Genomic DNA, 16235 nt, shown 5'->3' with positions numbered 1-16235 from the left:
ATAATTTTAAAAAATCTGTTTAAAGTAACAGAAAATACAATAGGAATTTAGCAACACCAATAGACAAAACACAATTAAATAGACAAGAGCACTAGTGAATGAAAAACTAGTGTAAATCAGGACTGAAGTATTGACATGATATGGAAAAAGTGTAATGTGATGTAAATATGCCCCAAATGTTTACTTTGCAGCCTGTTTTACTGCTGCAGTACTCTCTTACAGTATTGGACCAGTTTCAGAAAATGTTGTTTCTATCACTCACTTAGACACAAAACATGGAAAAAATAAGGTTACAGGTTGATAAATACCAAAATTACCGCTAAACAGGTTACTTTATTTATCTGTGTGGTTTAAATCGTATTCTCCTTAAACACTTTAAACTAAACAGCATTTTTTGTGTATTTTTTTCTTATTTCCACCAACAGTCTTGTTCATATAAACAGAAAATTTGTGGGCAATTATTTGTGTTGTTAACAGGGTGAATAATGGTGCCGCACTGGTAAAAAAATGATAACATTTTGATTCATCAGCAGATAAATTGAGAATTTTTTAGGTATGTGTAGACCCTCTGTACCCGATGTAATTTATTATACTGATTACAAATTGCAGAAAATGAGAAAATATAATTAACACCAAGTGTAAATGCAGTCAGATGTCCTTTTGTATCTTGATGCAGAATGTTTTTAATGCCAGATGTTGTATTCTCCTTTATCGTTGGTTTGAAAAGGTTAGAAAAAGTTACATTAAGTGTCAAAATACAGAATGTTTATCTCTTCCTGAATTTTCCCTTTTACACAGATAGTCACTGATATATTTAACAGCCACCTTTAGAGTATTTTCAGTGGTATTTCTCTCTCTTATGCAAACCCTTCCACACGCAACACCCTGTGAGTCAGATTGGTGTAATTATCAGTAATTATCTGTGCTGGTGATGCTTATTACGTCTGCCATGGAGGTTTTTGTTTTCGCTCTTGGAAATTAGTTTAATCTGCCTGACTATTTATTATCTATTTCCGAAACCTCACAACAGATTTTTTTTATTGGGTTTGAGCCAAAAACATCTGATGAGTTTTCTTCACTGATCTGGGATCTAAAAAAATACGGTGATGATTATATTTAGCCTCACAGCCAGAGGCTTCAGCAGGAGGGACATAAACAAACGAGGTTCATGTTGTCTGCCGCAAATCTCACCGTCATTTCACACAAAACTCTAACCGGTACACATGAGAGAACAGGTGTGATCGATGACATTAAAAATTTCTGCATCCCATTTAGTTGAGCTGGTTTCGGGGTATTGTGCCTGTGACTTACTGGGACACTTAAAGGAACGCTTCACTACCAAATGACCGCTTGTAAATCACTCACTCTTTGTTTTGATGAATTCATGAAGAAATTTTTGTTCTTCTCGCATGTGACCGTATCGGTGTATACGCAGGTGTACTCACCTCATACATTTGGAAGAGTATACCCCCTTAACCATTCGTTAACCTACCCACCAACCTACTAGTACACCCACCTCATCAACTACCACTACACCACGGGTCTCCAGTGAATAAAGAATCCAAAAAAAAGCAGAAAAATATTGTTGAATTGAAGGCATATGTAAGTGCACATAACAACGGCAAAACTATATTAAAACTTTTCCAAATAAACAGAAATCTTTCTGACAGGCAACTGAACGAAAAGGGAAATATAAGCTATGCTTTCTTTAAAGACAAAAAATGTCATTTTACCTCACTGAACATGAGAGCTGCAGGTCCCACGTGTCTCCAGTGGTTAGTTTGTTTGTGTAAGTGTGCGACGTTTGTGCTTTAAAGGGATAGTTCGGATTCGTTCGGAAAAGCAAAAGATATCAAATTAAACTTGTTAAAATGTACATTTTGGTGTTATTTAATTTGCGTTACTCTTACTATATTTGGTATTTATCATGAGAGAGTTTAGGATCTGGTGGTCAAAATGACTACTTATGGCTTCTCTGGAATTCAGACCCTTCTAGTTTTAATAAAAATAAAGCTAAAAATAAAGGTATAAAATGTATAAAACTAGGGAAAATACAACATTTTAACCCTTCAACATCCTGCACAACTGTTTGGTAGAACACATTTTGAGTCAGTATGTCTTGATTAAAAATGTGTTGAATTCAACTCAACCTGCCAGAGTCACCTCTACCATTTGGATGAAGTATGTTAGACTAAAAACAAATCCACTAGATGTCGCTGTGTCTTTAAACAGTCTGCCTTTTCAGCTCAACTCCTACAGGAAGTTAAGAATAATAAAAAAAAACACCAGACATGAGGAGGGATTTCAATTTTAGGCATATTTATTCAGAATATTACAGACCCAGAGGTCTTAATGAACAGATTTCTGTGACTTAAAACAAAATATTAAAATCTTATAAGGGTCAAATAATGATAAAAAAAAAAAAAAAGCTCTTAAAGTTGATGTGGTCTTTCACTGTAAAGGTAGTGAAGCTCAGCTAATGAAACTAAAATTGACTTATTTGCTAAAATATAAATTAACTTATGATCATTTGTTGTTGTTAAATGATACATTTAATGTTGTCCATTATATATACAGTGAAAAAAAACAAAGTATGATTTATTTATTCATTTTATTTTATTTTTTACTGTCTGAAACCATGTTTCACCAAATAATTGAGTTGGCCTTTTATGGTTAAAGTCCTGATGCTGAGACAAAAAAAATGAAATAAATAAGGATGAATATTAACTGTTGTTAATACCATATGTTTTATGTTAGTACATTATGTATTTGGTGAAATGAATATATATACTTTTTTCCCACCATTTCTGACATTTCCAAAGTCCTGTAACGGTAAATATGCTTGGAAATTACATCAGTGCTGGTAATATTACCATTTCCATGATCACTGATTGATATATGTTGGTATAAAAACATATTCCAAGCATTATAACAATAAATGATTTGTAATTTTGATTTTTTTTCTTTCTCAGCCGTTCATGGTAATCATGGTAATCTGCCTATCTTTTAAAAATTATGGAGTATGATTTAAAATTTTAAAAAAAACATTCTTGTTGTTATTTGCCCAAGGACATAAAAATGAAAAAAAAAAAATGAAATAAAATTAAAATAAATCCATTGTTTTTTTCTTGATAAGGAAGTGAAAGGGTTAAAGAGGTTAATCAGTGCGTAAATGCAAAATCAGAAACTAAAAATAAATAAATAGGATAGGTACAGCTTTATAATTTTAAATATATTTTTTGTTATCCTCAAAGTTTTCTTTCTGTCCAAAAAGTCGGAACTATTCTTCTGAAAAACAACTTCCGGCAGGGGGAACACTTTTACCCCGTTGCCCAAAGTTCCGTTTCTAGTAAATTCTTTGCCCGGCGCTTAATCGCGGAGGCACCGCCGAAGCTCCAGCAGCAGCCAGAGGCTTCTAGAAACAACGTGCACCGGGACAGTCACCGGCAAACACCGCTCCCTCCGCACAGCGACTCACCTCCACACCGCGGGCTGAAACATGGCGAAATGGGGAGAAGGAGACCCTCGCTGGATCGTAGAGGAGAGAGCGGACGCGACTAACGTCAACAACTGGCACTGGTGAGGTTTAATAAAGGGCACTGACTGCTAATGCTAATGCTAACATCACACACTGTGTCCGTATTTATCTCGAGCCGCGCCGTTATTTTGGGATTTCTGCCCTATATGGAGAAAAAAATAGCATCTTTTAGATAATCACGGGCAGCTATGAGTGTTAATTGTTAAGTATTATACAAGTAAATAATCACATTTGAGCGTTTTAATCGAGCTAATCTTACCGCTAACAAGCTAGCTTGCCTTGTAGCTAGCTAATAGCTTCTCGTGCATGTATGTAGGATGGTAGTCGTTAACAGCGTCATGTGTCCGTTACAACACGCGTGTTTTTGGGTAATAACACGCGGTGTGATGATATCATGTGGTTAGAGAGCGTCTGTGTTTACATCTCAGTTGAAAACATGAGGTAGCCCCGGTTTCAAAGTGACCATCGCGTTTTAACTTGAAGTAAAAATAACCATAAGAAGTCTTTGTTGATCTGATGTTTTTGTTGTGAACTGCAGTAGCAAAAATTAAATGTGTTTGGTTTGTAGCGCATATTTTATAAATCATAACGACCTGTATGAGTTTTCTCCATGGAAACATAATTCAGTTCAGAAATGTCAAACTTCACCTGAGTTTTTAGAAGACACAGAAGTAATCAGATCTGATTTTGGATTGGATCAAATTTTGAAAGTTTGTTGTTGAGAAGGAAAAAAGTCAGAGATCAGATGAGATCATAGAATCTCAGATTTTAAAGAAGCTCTTTGTTTTTCCCAAAATGAAGCTTTGGTGACTTTAAGCATAAATGCTAGGAGTAGGGGAAAAATATATACAACATAGTATTGATACACAGACACAAAGTATCCACTTTTTTCCTTAAATAAATGAATAACTCTTTAAATTCAAATGAAGCATTTGGTAATCTATTAGAATAATACAATCAATTACTTTTTCTTACCACTAAATACATGCTGCTGTAAAAAAAAATGATTGAAGTAACATAAAAACTTAATCTTACAAGATAAAAACAGATGTTGACAAAGTTATTCCTCAATTAGCAGTTGAATAAAGGTGATAACTCACAATGTATGTTATCACAGCACTGTGTATCGCAAAACATTCGAAATTGCGATAATATTGTATCATGACCTCAATAATGTGATCATTTCTTACAGTTGGGCCTCCAGTGATTCCTGCACCTAATAAACACTAGCAGGCTGTTAATGTGAAGAATAAGAACGTGGGGCCAGTACAGACCTGCCACTCATGAGTTAAATTTTCTTCCAAGGAATTAACTGTTGCCAAAACTTAGGCTCCAAAATGGCACTCTTGAGATAATGCCAATTATGATCCATTTGGCCATAACCACTGTTAAATTTTATTTAGACCATTTAAGTTATTTAAGTGACTCAAAGTAAAGCATTTCTGAAAAAAGTAATAGACAAAGTTTGTAGCAAATGAACATGTGCAGCAGTTGCAGTAGTATTACTATAGTTTTCCACAGTGTATTGTACAACAAACTTTGGACTGTTGTTCCTGGCTTTCACACAGCTGTTAGTTTAGGTTTATGTCAAATCATGTTGTCAATGTAATGCAGTAAAACCTCCATGTTAAAGCTATATGTTCAGCTGTAAGCCAGGATCATAACGCTTTTATGAACATGAAAATTAATAGAAAGCAGCAGGTTAAACGACACTATTAAACAATGCAGAATGTGCTTAAAAATGATCAGCAATATATTTATTTATAGTATTGTGATGGTACCAAATTGTGAATCTGCGATATAACACTAGTGTATAAAAACAATACAATACTTTTGTTTCCCAATACCACAGCAAAAAGGAAAATAAAATGGAATAATTGTTTTCACAGTGCTGGTACAGAAAAGTCACGAGCACATGCTCACAGTCATGTGGTGGGTTTGTTAAAGCGTAGTTTACGAACATTATGGAAATGAAGAACAAAAACACACTTGAGTACATATTTAAGAAAAAGATGCAGATTTGATGTTTACCTGTTTTGGATCTTCTTACTTTTCAGGACTGAACGAGATGCGACAAACTGGTCTTCGGACAAATTAAAATCCCTCCTCCTCGGGCTGAGCGTGGAGAGCGACGACGGGAAATGTGAGGTGACAGAAGTCAGCAAGGTGGACGGAGAGGCCTCGATTAACAACCGCAAAGGGAAACTTATTTTCTTTTATGAATGGAACCTGAAAGCAACCTGGACCGGTGAGACTGGGTCTACTGTTGGTTTTGTTTCGGAGGAAAAACTGGTCAAACACCTGCTAACTGTGGTGGTGACTGTGTTTGCCGCCTCACCTGCCTGCTGCAATGTTTGTTTTCTTTAAAGTCTCGACCACACTCTCGTTTTGACTTTCATGTGCTTCTTAAAATAGAAACATATTTGAGGAAAGTAACTCAACAGCTGATCAAAAAGAACTTTTCCTTTGTTATTATTAACCACATTATAAGGACGAATGAGAGCGAAGGTGCTTTGAGTCTCTGCTGACATCTGCGTCCTCTTTATTCCACCAGGTGAGTCAAAAGGAGGAATCAAATATAAAGGATCAATTGAAGTTCCAAACCTTTCTGACGAGAACGACATTGAGGATCTTGATGTAAGTCAACTGAAAGACTCGTTGTTTCTAACCGACTGAGCGATGCAGGAACAGTGTGATAATCCCCGTCCTGTGATCTTTGTCCAGATCTCTGTATCGATGAATAAAGATGAACCCGAGACGCCACTGAAAAACCTGATGAGGACGAAAGGAGCTGAGAAAATCCGCGAGGCTCTGGGGAGCTACGTCGGGTTCTTAAAAACAGGCGAGTGGAGCCGTTTTTTATTTAGAATTCCTGTGATCATTTGTCTTCTCTTTACGATGGTTTTGCGTCTTCTCTCCTAAATTTGATATTAATTTAGTCTAGCTTCGGTTTGACTTTCTTCAGATATATTAACATAGGCATTGTTTTTCAACTGTAAGTGCTGGTAACAATGTTGTTTCTTTTATGGCAGTATTTAGTTTTGCGATATTGAGAGTAGAAATCCTCAGAATTTATCCAATAAACTTTCAGAATTAAACCATTTGTATTTGTTTAAGGTAGAAGTGCTTTTACTTATTCGGTAGTGATGAAGAAAACGTTACTTATTAGTAACTCTTAAAGGACTTCCTGGTAATATACAAGTTTTTAAAAAAGTTAAGTAATATTAATTTTTCTATTTCAGAGTTCACGCAGGGAATGATCCTGCCTACAGCCAACGGCATGACCAAACAGCTGTCCACATCACAGTCCAAAGCCAAGCAGGATAAAACTCGGGTTTGTCAAAAGTTTGAGCCATCGGCTACATTTTACATCTTCAGACGAAGCTCCTTCCCCTAAATAATTTACTGTAACAGAAGCATCAGTTATGAACAGTGTTTTCCTGCCGGCGGTGCGGCAGTGATCCTCTCTCACCAGACTTTTTGTTCTCGTTATGTGGAGCAGATTTCCTCCTCGGGCAGCACAGCTGCTCCAGTCAGCACCGGCGTCAAGATCCCCACCTGCAAATTCAGCATGAGAGAAAAGTTCCTCACCTCCCCGGCTGATCTCTACCGGGTTTTTCTCAACCAGGAGGTGAGCTCACCGTTTGTCCGCTGCGTCTCTGCTCACTTTGCTCTCTCAGACGACGAAACTCAAAAACTAAACCACCAAGTTAAGCTAAGCCTACAAGTAACATTAAAAGTGAATTAATTTAGAAAGGAGAGAATTTTGTAATATTAACTTTGATGAGATGGTTTATAGTTTTTTGTTAGTGTTTTTGGATATTATTTATTAGTTTCATGATTATGGTTTTTGGGAGAGCGGGGTCATACGTGAGTATCGGCCTTTCACCTGTGTCGGCTTTAAAGGAGAGAAGGTCAAGTGTCACCATACTTTTTGTCGTCCGCACTTTTCCTTTGATCGTGTACAAACTGTAAGTCAAAATAATCACAGTATTTTGACTTTAAGTTTGTGCACGTTAATAATGTATTTTTTTAAAGCTATATTTTTGAGACTTTTTCAGAGCCTTTATTTGATGAGACAGATATAGAGTGAGAGGGGGAGAGAGAGGGGGGATGGCATGCGGCAAAGGGCCGAAGCTGGACTCGAACCCGCGGCCGCTGTGGCGAGGACGCAGCCTCTGTACACGGAGCGCCTGCTCTACCAACTCAGCCACGGGGCGCCGCACGTTAATAATATTTAACACATTTTTTGAACGTGTTTTAGGATCTCAGCGAATCTTTTGTCGCGTGTGGGACAGTATACCAGCCTCAGCCTCTCAGCGGCTTGTAGTTTGTTTCTTGTATTTGCTCGTAAACGATTAAACAAAGATTCGATTTGTCCTCATCAGATGAATTTCTGATGTCAGTGTTTTTGTTTGTAAAATCTGCAGATGGTCCAGGCGTTCACACACGCTCCAGCCACAGTGGACGGAGAGAGAGGCGGGAAGTTTCGCCTGCTAGATGGAAACGTTTTCGGTGAATTCACAGAGCTGGTGAGACGACGTTAACCCTTTAAACCATAAAATAATAAGAAATATGTTCATCTGTATATCAGCAATGTAAATGTGTTTTGTCATGCTCTATTCTACGACATCACCTTCAAATAAAGTCTTCTCTCCACCAGGTGCCTGATGAGAAAATAGTTATGAGGTGGAGGTATAACAACTGGCCCTGTGGTACGTTTGATTCATTTAATATTGATTATCACACAATTGTTTGTGTTTGTCTGCTGTAAAAAAAAATCATTTAGACCCATTATTGCTCATTTTCAGATATATACTTGTATTTTGGCTTTCTACGAGAACGTTTGTACATGCTTTGGAGTCAAAAAATGTAATTTCTGTCATATTTTCTGTGCTAAAACACCTGTTTTCACTCTTTTTGAAACGCTCTATTCTCTATCCAGTAGGTCTCATTTAGTCACTTTTTTAAAAACTGCATTTGCTGAAATAATTTATTGCTTTCAGACATCGGCTGGTTACATTTTCTCAAATCTTGATTTCCTTCATTTCATACCACAGAAATATGAGAATCTTTAGGAATTTGTGATTGTTGGTTAGACAAATTACACAGTTTGAAGACTTCTTTGTTCTGGAAGGTTGGGAAAAAAATTAAATCAGAATATTTGGAAATTTTACATATAAATACACATTTTTTAGAATAACAGTCACACGCTTCTCCACAGTTCATCAGACCACAAACTGGAACACTGTAGATAACACGATAAGACATAATTAAAGGGTGACTCAAGTGTTTTTTTGTCTTTTACTTGGACACCCTTATTTCTGTGTCTAAGTGACTAACGGGAGCAAGAGTTTAAAAACTGGTTCAGTATTAAGATTGCTGCAGCGGAGGAACAGCCTGCAGTGTAACCACTCGGGGCGATTATTATTTTTTCTACAGAGATGGACCTTTTGTTAAATAGATATTTTTTGTTAAACCAGAAACAGTCCAGAAATAGCCATCACCAAACTCACAGGACTCCATTTGAGTAAATAGTAACTTTATTATCGTAAACCGTCTCGGTTGGTCTTTCCACTGTTCCAACAATCACCAGCTCCGGTCTGGTTGAAATAAACTCTTAATTCACCCAGTTACATGTAAAAATATTCAAAATATTATCGCCAAACCCGCTAGAGTCCATTTAAATAAAGAGTCATTTTAGTGTATGCAGAGTCAAAGTTGGAAAAACCGAAGTTACCCTTCAAGAAATTAACTAAATGTCTTCAGTCTAATTAAAAAGTGGTCTGTAATTCAGACGTAAGGATATGTAGAATTTGTTGTGACCATTTCCCGCGCTTTGTTTCGGCTGAACACAGTTTACAGTGTAACCGTCTGTGCAGCCTCACACTCTGACGGTAACGTTTGGTTGTGTTTCTGCTCCACAGAGCATTACGCGACCATCACCATGACTTTCTTGGACTGCAGCAGCGAGACGGAGCTGAAGGTGGAGTGTCGAGGCGTCCCGGAGGACGAGGAGGAGCGGACGAAAGAGGGCTGGAAGAGATACTACTTTGAAGCTATTAAACAGACATTTGGCTACGGAGCGCGGCTCTTCTGAAGACGGTCCACTGTAGTTTACTGTTTCCTCTCCTTCGTTTTCGACATTTTTAAACTTCTTGTCCTTCGATCTCTCTGGCGCAAGATGTCCCGTTGTAAACTCATAGCACGAGTTAACGAGAAGAGACGACGAGGCGAGGCCGATCTGTCACCTGTCTGTGTAAATGTTTTAATTTTTTTTTTCAGCATATTTAAATCTCGATTTCTCCCCGTCAGTATTTGGGTCAGTGGATCAAAGGAGCGTACGCGGACCGTGCCTTTGGGACTCTGGATGGGAAAATGGATTGAATAAAGAGAAGAAGAATCTATCGAACCACGAATGCAAATTGGCCTCCACTTCTATAAATATGTAATTACTGCAAGAGCTAAGATAAATGTTTGGTTTTCTTTGATTTGAGAAAAATTATATATATTATGTTGCTTTGAAAACAACATTTTTTACTTGTTTTATGTGTAACTGTAGTGAAGATGCATGTTTCATTTCAAACTGCCAGATGGACGAATAACTACTGGATCTGAACTTTACTCGTGACGTCCGTGACTTAGAGCGTCTGTACGCTTCGGTTCTTTCATTCAGACGTCGTGCTCAATCACGACTCGGACCCTCATCAGCAACGTTAGCGCAAATGTTTCCGTGTTGGAACTTCAACGGTTTCGGTTCGTTATGCAGCTAGCTGGCGTAGCAACTCAAGTTTTGCTATATTGGGCTTCAAAATGTAAATTTCCAGTAAAAAAAAAAAAGAAGTAAGAACAAAGAACAGAGTGCGTCTATTTATTCCACATTTCATCCCCTCACCTGTAAAAAAAGATTAGTTTCTTGGAATAAACCAGTCCCTGTATGCTCTTTATTTGTTTTTTTATTCATGTGAGCACATTTTTTAGCTTCTTGACAATCAATTTCACAGAACTTATTTACACTTTGGTCACATTTCATATGCAAATGTCTTTAAAACTTTAATTTACAAGTGCTTTAAAAATTTAACGCTCAGAACAGAAACCGTTAAGGTCGCTATTCAGCAAAAGTAAGCACTTAGTTTTAAAGGCTGCTGCATAAAATGGTTTGAAAACTGAAATTTCAACCAAAGAAACTTTTTATCGTACCATAACAAATTTTAACCAGAGCATAACATCATTTTTGTGATTAAAGTAATGAACGAAATGTTAAAGCAAATAGCATGAACAGAAAACAATCTAAAAGTCTGAAGCATTTTAAATCACATAATCTAAGTTCATTATACTTTATACGTGTAAACTTACACCGAATTCAAGTTAACGTATCTGCTGCAAAAAAGGGAACAGATTTTTAATCAAAAATATAATATCTTTTTCAAAAGAAAACAAAAAAAATACTGTAAGCAGCCAAAGGTCTAAAATATAACATTTTTTCCCCTTAAAACAAAAACAAAACAACTTTTTTAATAGTTAATATCCATATATTGATGCTGACCTGAACCGGTACGATCTAAATGAAGACGAACATTAAACTAAAGTGACGTGATGAAACGATTCCTCTGGTTGTTCACTCATAAGCAGATGTAGAGCTCCGACTCCTGAAAGAAAAGAGTCAAAACATTTTAACAAAAACTTTACAGCATCCCACCCACCCAAGCCCACCTCCCTCCGACCCGCGGCACGAGCAAACAAATAAAAAAATTAAAATAATTTTTAAAAAAAATAACAATTTAAGATTCATGTATAAGAGACAAAATGAAGACACAGAAAATAATAATAAAAAGGAGGAAAAAGAAAAAGCAATCATAAAACTCATTTAAAAAAAAACTCTGAACACAAAAAAACTGAACTCTTTTGATCTACGCGGCCTTTCCTCTGGTGCCACAAGACAAATTTAAATTTGAGAGCTGGGGTCACAGAGTTTGTCTCCTGGAGTGTAATAAACATTTCAGCCTCATGGTGCCGCTGTTGTCACTGAAGAGCCACTGAGCCAGAGCTCCAGCCTTTAAACATGTCACCTGCTGCAGTGACGCATGAATAAAAACAAAGACCAGGAGATCCTCGTGATCTGTGCTGTGTCTACTGTGTGAAAAAAAGGGTAGAAATGTGAGTTTAAAGGTTGTCAGTTGTGGAGTACGTACCCCGGAGCTGGAGTCGTTGTCCAGTGAGTCGAGGCTTCGTCGTGGTGCCTTTTCCACAACTTCAGCTGGTTTTTTATGGGAAATTTCACGTCGTTTAGGCCTGAAAAGAGCATCATGTAAAATATCTGTTAGAGCTCAAACGATTTAAACAACTACTTAGTGTTTAGTACAAAAACCTTTATCGTCCACAAATGTGGACATTTGACTTCAGTTTCATCATAAAATACATAAAAGACATAAAATACATAAAAGACATGCCCTAAGAACATAAAGCCATATTAAATAGATCTCAGTAACAGAAAGTCAAGCAGATATAATTTACAAATATTTTGAGAACTGCATGATCATTTTAGTCATTTTTCAAGCGAAAATGAAAAATATTCTCATTCTAGCGTTGAAAATATGAGGATTTGGTGCTTTTCTCTTTCATAAATGATTGAATTTTTGTTGGACCATTTAAAGATTTCTGTTCTTTGACTGATTGAGAAAACAATCTAGAAATCAATAATGAACACAAACACTGCAGCCTGAACCCCGAGGGCCCGCTTTAATATTAATTTATAATATCACTCTGAACAAAAAATGCACTTTTCAAAATCAAGATTTAAAAGTTATTATACATTAATATTATTTTCTACCTTCATTTAGTATTTTTTATGATAGTAGTTAGTATTCAGTCCAAATTATAAATATTATATTAATAATTTTCAGAATTTTAACCCTTTAAATGCCAGGTTTTTGTCATGATGCCACTATGTTTCTTATACCGCTCTGCACACAAAATGCACTTTTCAAAAATCAGGCTATAAAATGTTCTACTTTCATTGAGTTAATTTTTGGAAAAGAAATCTGTCCATCTCTACCTGTACAGAGGCCACACACTCATCCCTCTGTTGTCCTTCTGGGCTGCCGTAGACGAGGCTCGCTCCGCCAAGTCTTTGAGGAAGTCAAACAGCTTCTCCGACTCTATGCACTGCTTCCTACACAGCCACATAACACCATAAATACATTGTTTAAAGTTTATATCCTTTTTTTTTTTTTTTTACCATGTTCTCAAACAGAAATAAATTGTGTCCACACTTCATAATAAATTAGTTTTGAATTTTCAGTGCATTCTCACTAAAAACAACTGGAAGAAGTGATTATATGCAGTCTTTATTTGTTTAATTTTTTAACTTGTTGTACAAATTAAACTGTAAAAGATGAAAGAAAACACCAAATTAGGACTACATCTTCAAACATTCATTTGTCTTTAGAAGTCCCTGTTTGATCGTTGTCCATCTGCATAATTTCTTCAGTTTCTAAATCACGATACTATGAACATAAGTATGTGGTGAATATTATACTATCAGTTTGGCAAACTAAATGCATCACAGCTGGATTAGTCCTGAATTGTTTTTACTACAGATTATATATGTGATTATATATATGTATGCACGTCTCTCCTCCCCCTCTAATGTAAAAGGAAACCAAAAACAAACACAGAACAGAGAAAAAAAAGATATTTTAGATTTTTTGAGGTGGGGTTGTACCAGGCACTATAGATAAGTGACTCATAGCCCCATTAAAAAAATAATCTGGATTATCCCGTTAAATTACAGCTTCATATTGATCCCTATCAGCGTCAGGCGTACTTACATGTGAGCGACAGACACGACGGCGCTGAGCTTCGACTGAGTTATCAGGTGGATTTTGGTCAGCAGAGACTTCAGGAACATTTCCAGCGCTCGAGCTGATCTCTGCAGTTCAGGATTTTACACACATCCACAAATCTCTGCACAAAGCAAACCACAGTCAGTGTCGTCCGTCCATCCCTGACAGCTCGCTGCAGGACTGCAGCAGGAAACAGGTTGCATCACCTGCAGGGGTTTTTTGGGGTACATTTTTGAATTATTCACTGTTGCAGCTCTTGTTCTGTTAATTAATGCCTCATTTAAAGTAACAGTGCGTTAAACTGCAAAAACCTAGAAGAAATTCGCACACACTTTTAGTTTTTGGACAGTATCAAAATGGTTTATATATTATTTTGTAAAAAAAAAAACCACTTTAAGTAGATTCAGTAAAAAGATCAGAACAGCAATTTCTTTAAGGTTTTAAACATGAACAAAATGCAGTGAAGTTAGACTGAGTGAGCTTCATTGTGTTTTTACATTGAAAAAAACACAGAAGAGATTTTTTTCTAATCATCACAGCCTGGGATATCTCAATAGATTGATAGATTTAGTTATTTATTTATGTATTTATTTATTTAAAATTATAACAGCGTGGGATATCTCAATAGATAGAAAGATTTAATTATTTATGTATGTATTTATTTATTTTAATTATCACAGCGTGGGATAGGATATGTCAATAATCTGCAGCAACAAAAATGACTTAATTGGGTGGAAAACAGAAAAAAATTACTAATTCAGAGGCAAAAGCTCATGAAACCCAGAAATAACATCATGCATGTTTTTATGCTTTGATGGCTGTGAGGTCAAAAATGGCAGTTTGAATGTATTTCAATGGCGCATTTTTTTGCACTTAACAATATGAATGTAACATTTTTGTTTTTGGAGGTACTGTAGGAGCTGAGGTGGAAATCCCAAAATTAAATAAAAATACAAAATCTTTGCCAGAAATGTATGCCATATACATGAACAGAGCCAAAATTATTCAAAAAAAGCGCGTAAAATGAACAGTCAAACAGCCAAACAGGGTTAAAAGCAGCAACACACCTACAGTAGAGCATTACATATTAACTTGTATATACATTCACACACACACACACACACACACTCACACACACATATACAGTACATCCTGCAAATTTGTAGATTTATAAGGATACAGATGATCACAGGAACCGCCATCGCAATCCTCCCCACCTCTGCGTCCTTCTGCATGATCTTTTTGATGCGACTCTGGGAGCAAAAACAAAGATTTGAACACTTTTAGAGACATTTACATCATTTTTGTTAAACTGCTGGATTCAGGTGCTCCTCATAAACCTCTGCACCCTAAATTAGGTCAGTAAAGCAACATATAAAGAGCTGCTGGACACCTGAATTTTCCTTTCAGGGATAAATAAAATATCTTCTATATAAATGATCATTAAAAAGGCCCTAAAAGTGAGCTGTAATTGCTTTTTTAATGGTCCATGAGTTACATTTATTTATTTATTTAATAGTATATGACACCTGATGTGCCTCCCCTGTATGTGTATTTATCTATGGGTTTACATGATCTTAAAGTACATAAATGCCAAAGAAGAGTCGTAATAGCAAAGAAGAGCAAAACTAAAATAAAAAGTACTGCAGCACAGACCAATATGCAGCAATTTATGTTACAGATTTCAGGTATTTGCGATCAAAAGTCTCATAAATCATTCAAGAATCTGCTTACTATGCTGCCGATTTGTGTGTTTTCCTTCCTAGTTTCTTTTTCTTTACTTTCTTTGATGTAGTTTGTTCATTTTGTGTGTTTTTACAGCATAAATTTGCCTCTCTGTGTCGTCCAAATAAGACCAAAACCGAATATGTCTAATCTGTAAAGTGCATCTCAGCTTTGACGTGTGCAGCTGCAGATTTACCTTAAACTGCTAACTTCGCGTCCGTGCTGCAAACATCTCGAGTGTAACCCGGGTTTGGTAGAAATTTACGGTTGTCGGTCGTATTGTTTACTATGATGCACCACATTTCCGACAGCCCCTGAAAGCATCAGCTGCTCCTGAACGCCTCATGCTGTCTGAACGCAGCTCACCGTCAGCTTGTTTTTTCACCTTTTAACCGCTAAAATTCACCAAAATAAAGTCTGCACTCACCGGAGGAAACCGTACATTATATATTCTCTTCGGTCCGGGCATTTTATTCGCTTCAATCCGCGCGCTTCGGTCACATTTTTCATGTTTTTACCGCAAACCGCCTCCGCGTCCATTTGTTTACCTTCACCTGAAAAACGCACCTGAGGTCAACCCGGCGTGACCCCATAATGACGTCATGACCCCCGTACTTTAATTTTATGTAATAAAAATACATTAGAAATATTTTTTTTTTAAACGCATCAAATTAAAGAAATCCAAAGTTTTTAGAAACGCTGTACCTGTTTTTTTTATTTTACATTAAATATAATAATTTGAATTATATTACAGTTCAGAAGTTACGTTAAGTGTAAACATAAATTTGTGACATAAAAGAAATGGATAGCCTATTATAGCCGGCAAAAATAAATAAATTTTTGGAAAACAATACGCTGACAGAAATTAAGGGACACATGGGTCTGTTTTTGGTTATCTTAGGTGAGTATCTCCCACTTTTGGTCCAGTTTCTCATTTTCACTTCAACATAAACACTAAAAATAGTTTCTCTTTTACGTGAAAACATATTAGCCGTGTCGGTGAACTGCAGACCGAGTAAAAATATGTTTTTGGCGGAAAAGAGATTATTTTATTGGACTGAATTTTTTAATTTATTATAAACCTATATTGCATATATTCTTTTTACTTTACTATGAACATCTGTAAG

The 16235-nt window shown here is 36.4% G+C and overlaps 2 protein-coding genes across 4 annotated transcripts; one reads left to right on the top strand and one right to left on the bottom strand.

Moving 5' to 3' along the window:
• Positions 1-3351: 3351 nt before the first annotated feature.
• On the top strand, positions 3352-10483 carry LOC121953686 (activator of 90 kDa heat shock protein ATPase homolog 1-like). The gene is made up of 9 exons (XM_042500884.2): positions 3352-3579; positions 5596-5786; positions 6093-6175; positions 6263-6380; positions 6781-6872; positions 7041-7169; positions 7969-8070; positions 8202-8253; positions 9466-10483. The coding sequence occupies exons 1-9, from the start codon at positions 3500-3502 to the stop codon at positions 9636-9638; spliced, it is 1020 nt and encodes a 339-aa protein (XP_042356818.1). The 5' UTR covers positions 3352-3499; the 3' UTR covers positions 9639-10483.
• Positions 10484-10517: 34 nt separating this feature from the next.
• Positions 10518-15674, bottom strand: LOC148187395 (dr1-associated corepressor). 3 transcript variants are annotated; one of them, XM_088087617.1, is made up of 6 exons: positions 15551-15657; positions 14564-14636; positions 13369-13462; positions 12594-12710; positions 11731-11830; positions 10518-11187 (listed from the first exon to the last, which is right to left on the bottom strand). In XM_088087617.1, the coding sequence occupies exons 1-6, from the start codon at positions 15575-15577 to the stop codon at positions 11161-11163; spliced, it is 438 nt and encodes a 145-aa protein (XP_087943743.1). In that variant the 5' UTR covers positions 15578-15657; the 3' UTR covers positions 10518-11160. The 3 variants fall into 3 exon arrangements, with proteins under 3 accessions (XP_087943743.1, XP_087943742.1, XP_087943744.1); XM_088087616.1 differs by having other exon boundaries at positions 10528-11187; positions 15536-15674; XM_088087618.1 differs by lacking the exon at positions 15551-15657 and adding an exon at positions 15305-15440 and having other exon boundaries at positions 10528-11187.
• Positions 15675-16235: the final 561 nt, after the last annotated feature.

The sequence above is a fragment of the Plectropomus leopardus genome, chromosome 14, assembly GCF_026936395.1.
Source record: "Plectropomus leopardus strain MGB_pleo_1.0 chromosome 14, ASM2693639v1, whole genome shotgun sequence".
Lineage (NCBI taxonomy): Eukaryota > Metazoa > Chordata > Actinopteri > Perciformes > Serranidae > Plectropomus > Plectropomus leopardus.
Note: the sequence above shows the minus strand (reverse complement) of the source record. Positions and strands in the feature narration are given on the sequence as shown.

Excerpts from the sequence above, each read along its gene's own strand:
- LOC121953686 (XM_042500884.2), top strand. The coding sequence starts at position 3,500 with ATGGCGAAATGGGGAGAAGGAGACCCTCGCTGGATCGTAGAGGAGAGA. Across the intron at positions 7,170-7,968 it reads GGGTTTTTCTCAACCAGGAG|ATGGTCCAGGCGTTCACACA; the intron begins GTGAGCTCACCG and ends TAAAATCTGCAG. Across the intron at positions 8,071-8,201 it reads TCGGTGAATTCACAGAGCTG|GTGCCTGATGAGAAAATAGT; the intron begins GTGAGACGACGT and ends TCTCTCCACCAG.
- LOC148187395 (XM_088087616.1), bottom strand. The coding sequence starts at position 15,577 with ATGCCCGGACCGAAGAGAATATATAATGTACGGTTTCCTCCG. Across the intron at positions 14,637-15,535 it reads ATAATGTACGGTTTCCTCCG|AGTCGCATCAAAAAGATCAT; the intron begins GTGAGTGCAGAC and ends TTTTGCTCCCAG. Across the intron at positions 13,463-14,563 it reads GGCGGTTCCTGTGATCATCT|CTCGAGCGCTGGAAATGTTC; the intron begins GTATCCTTATAA and ends TGCAGAGATCAG.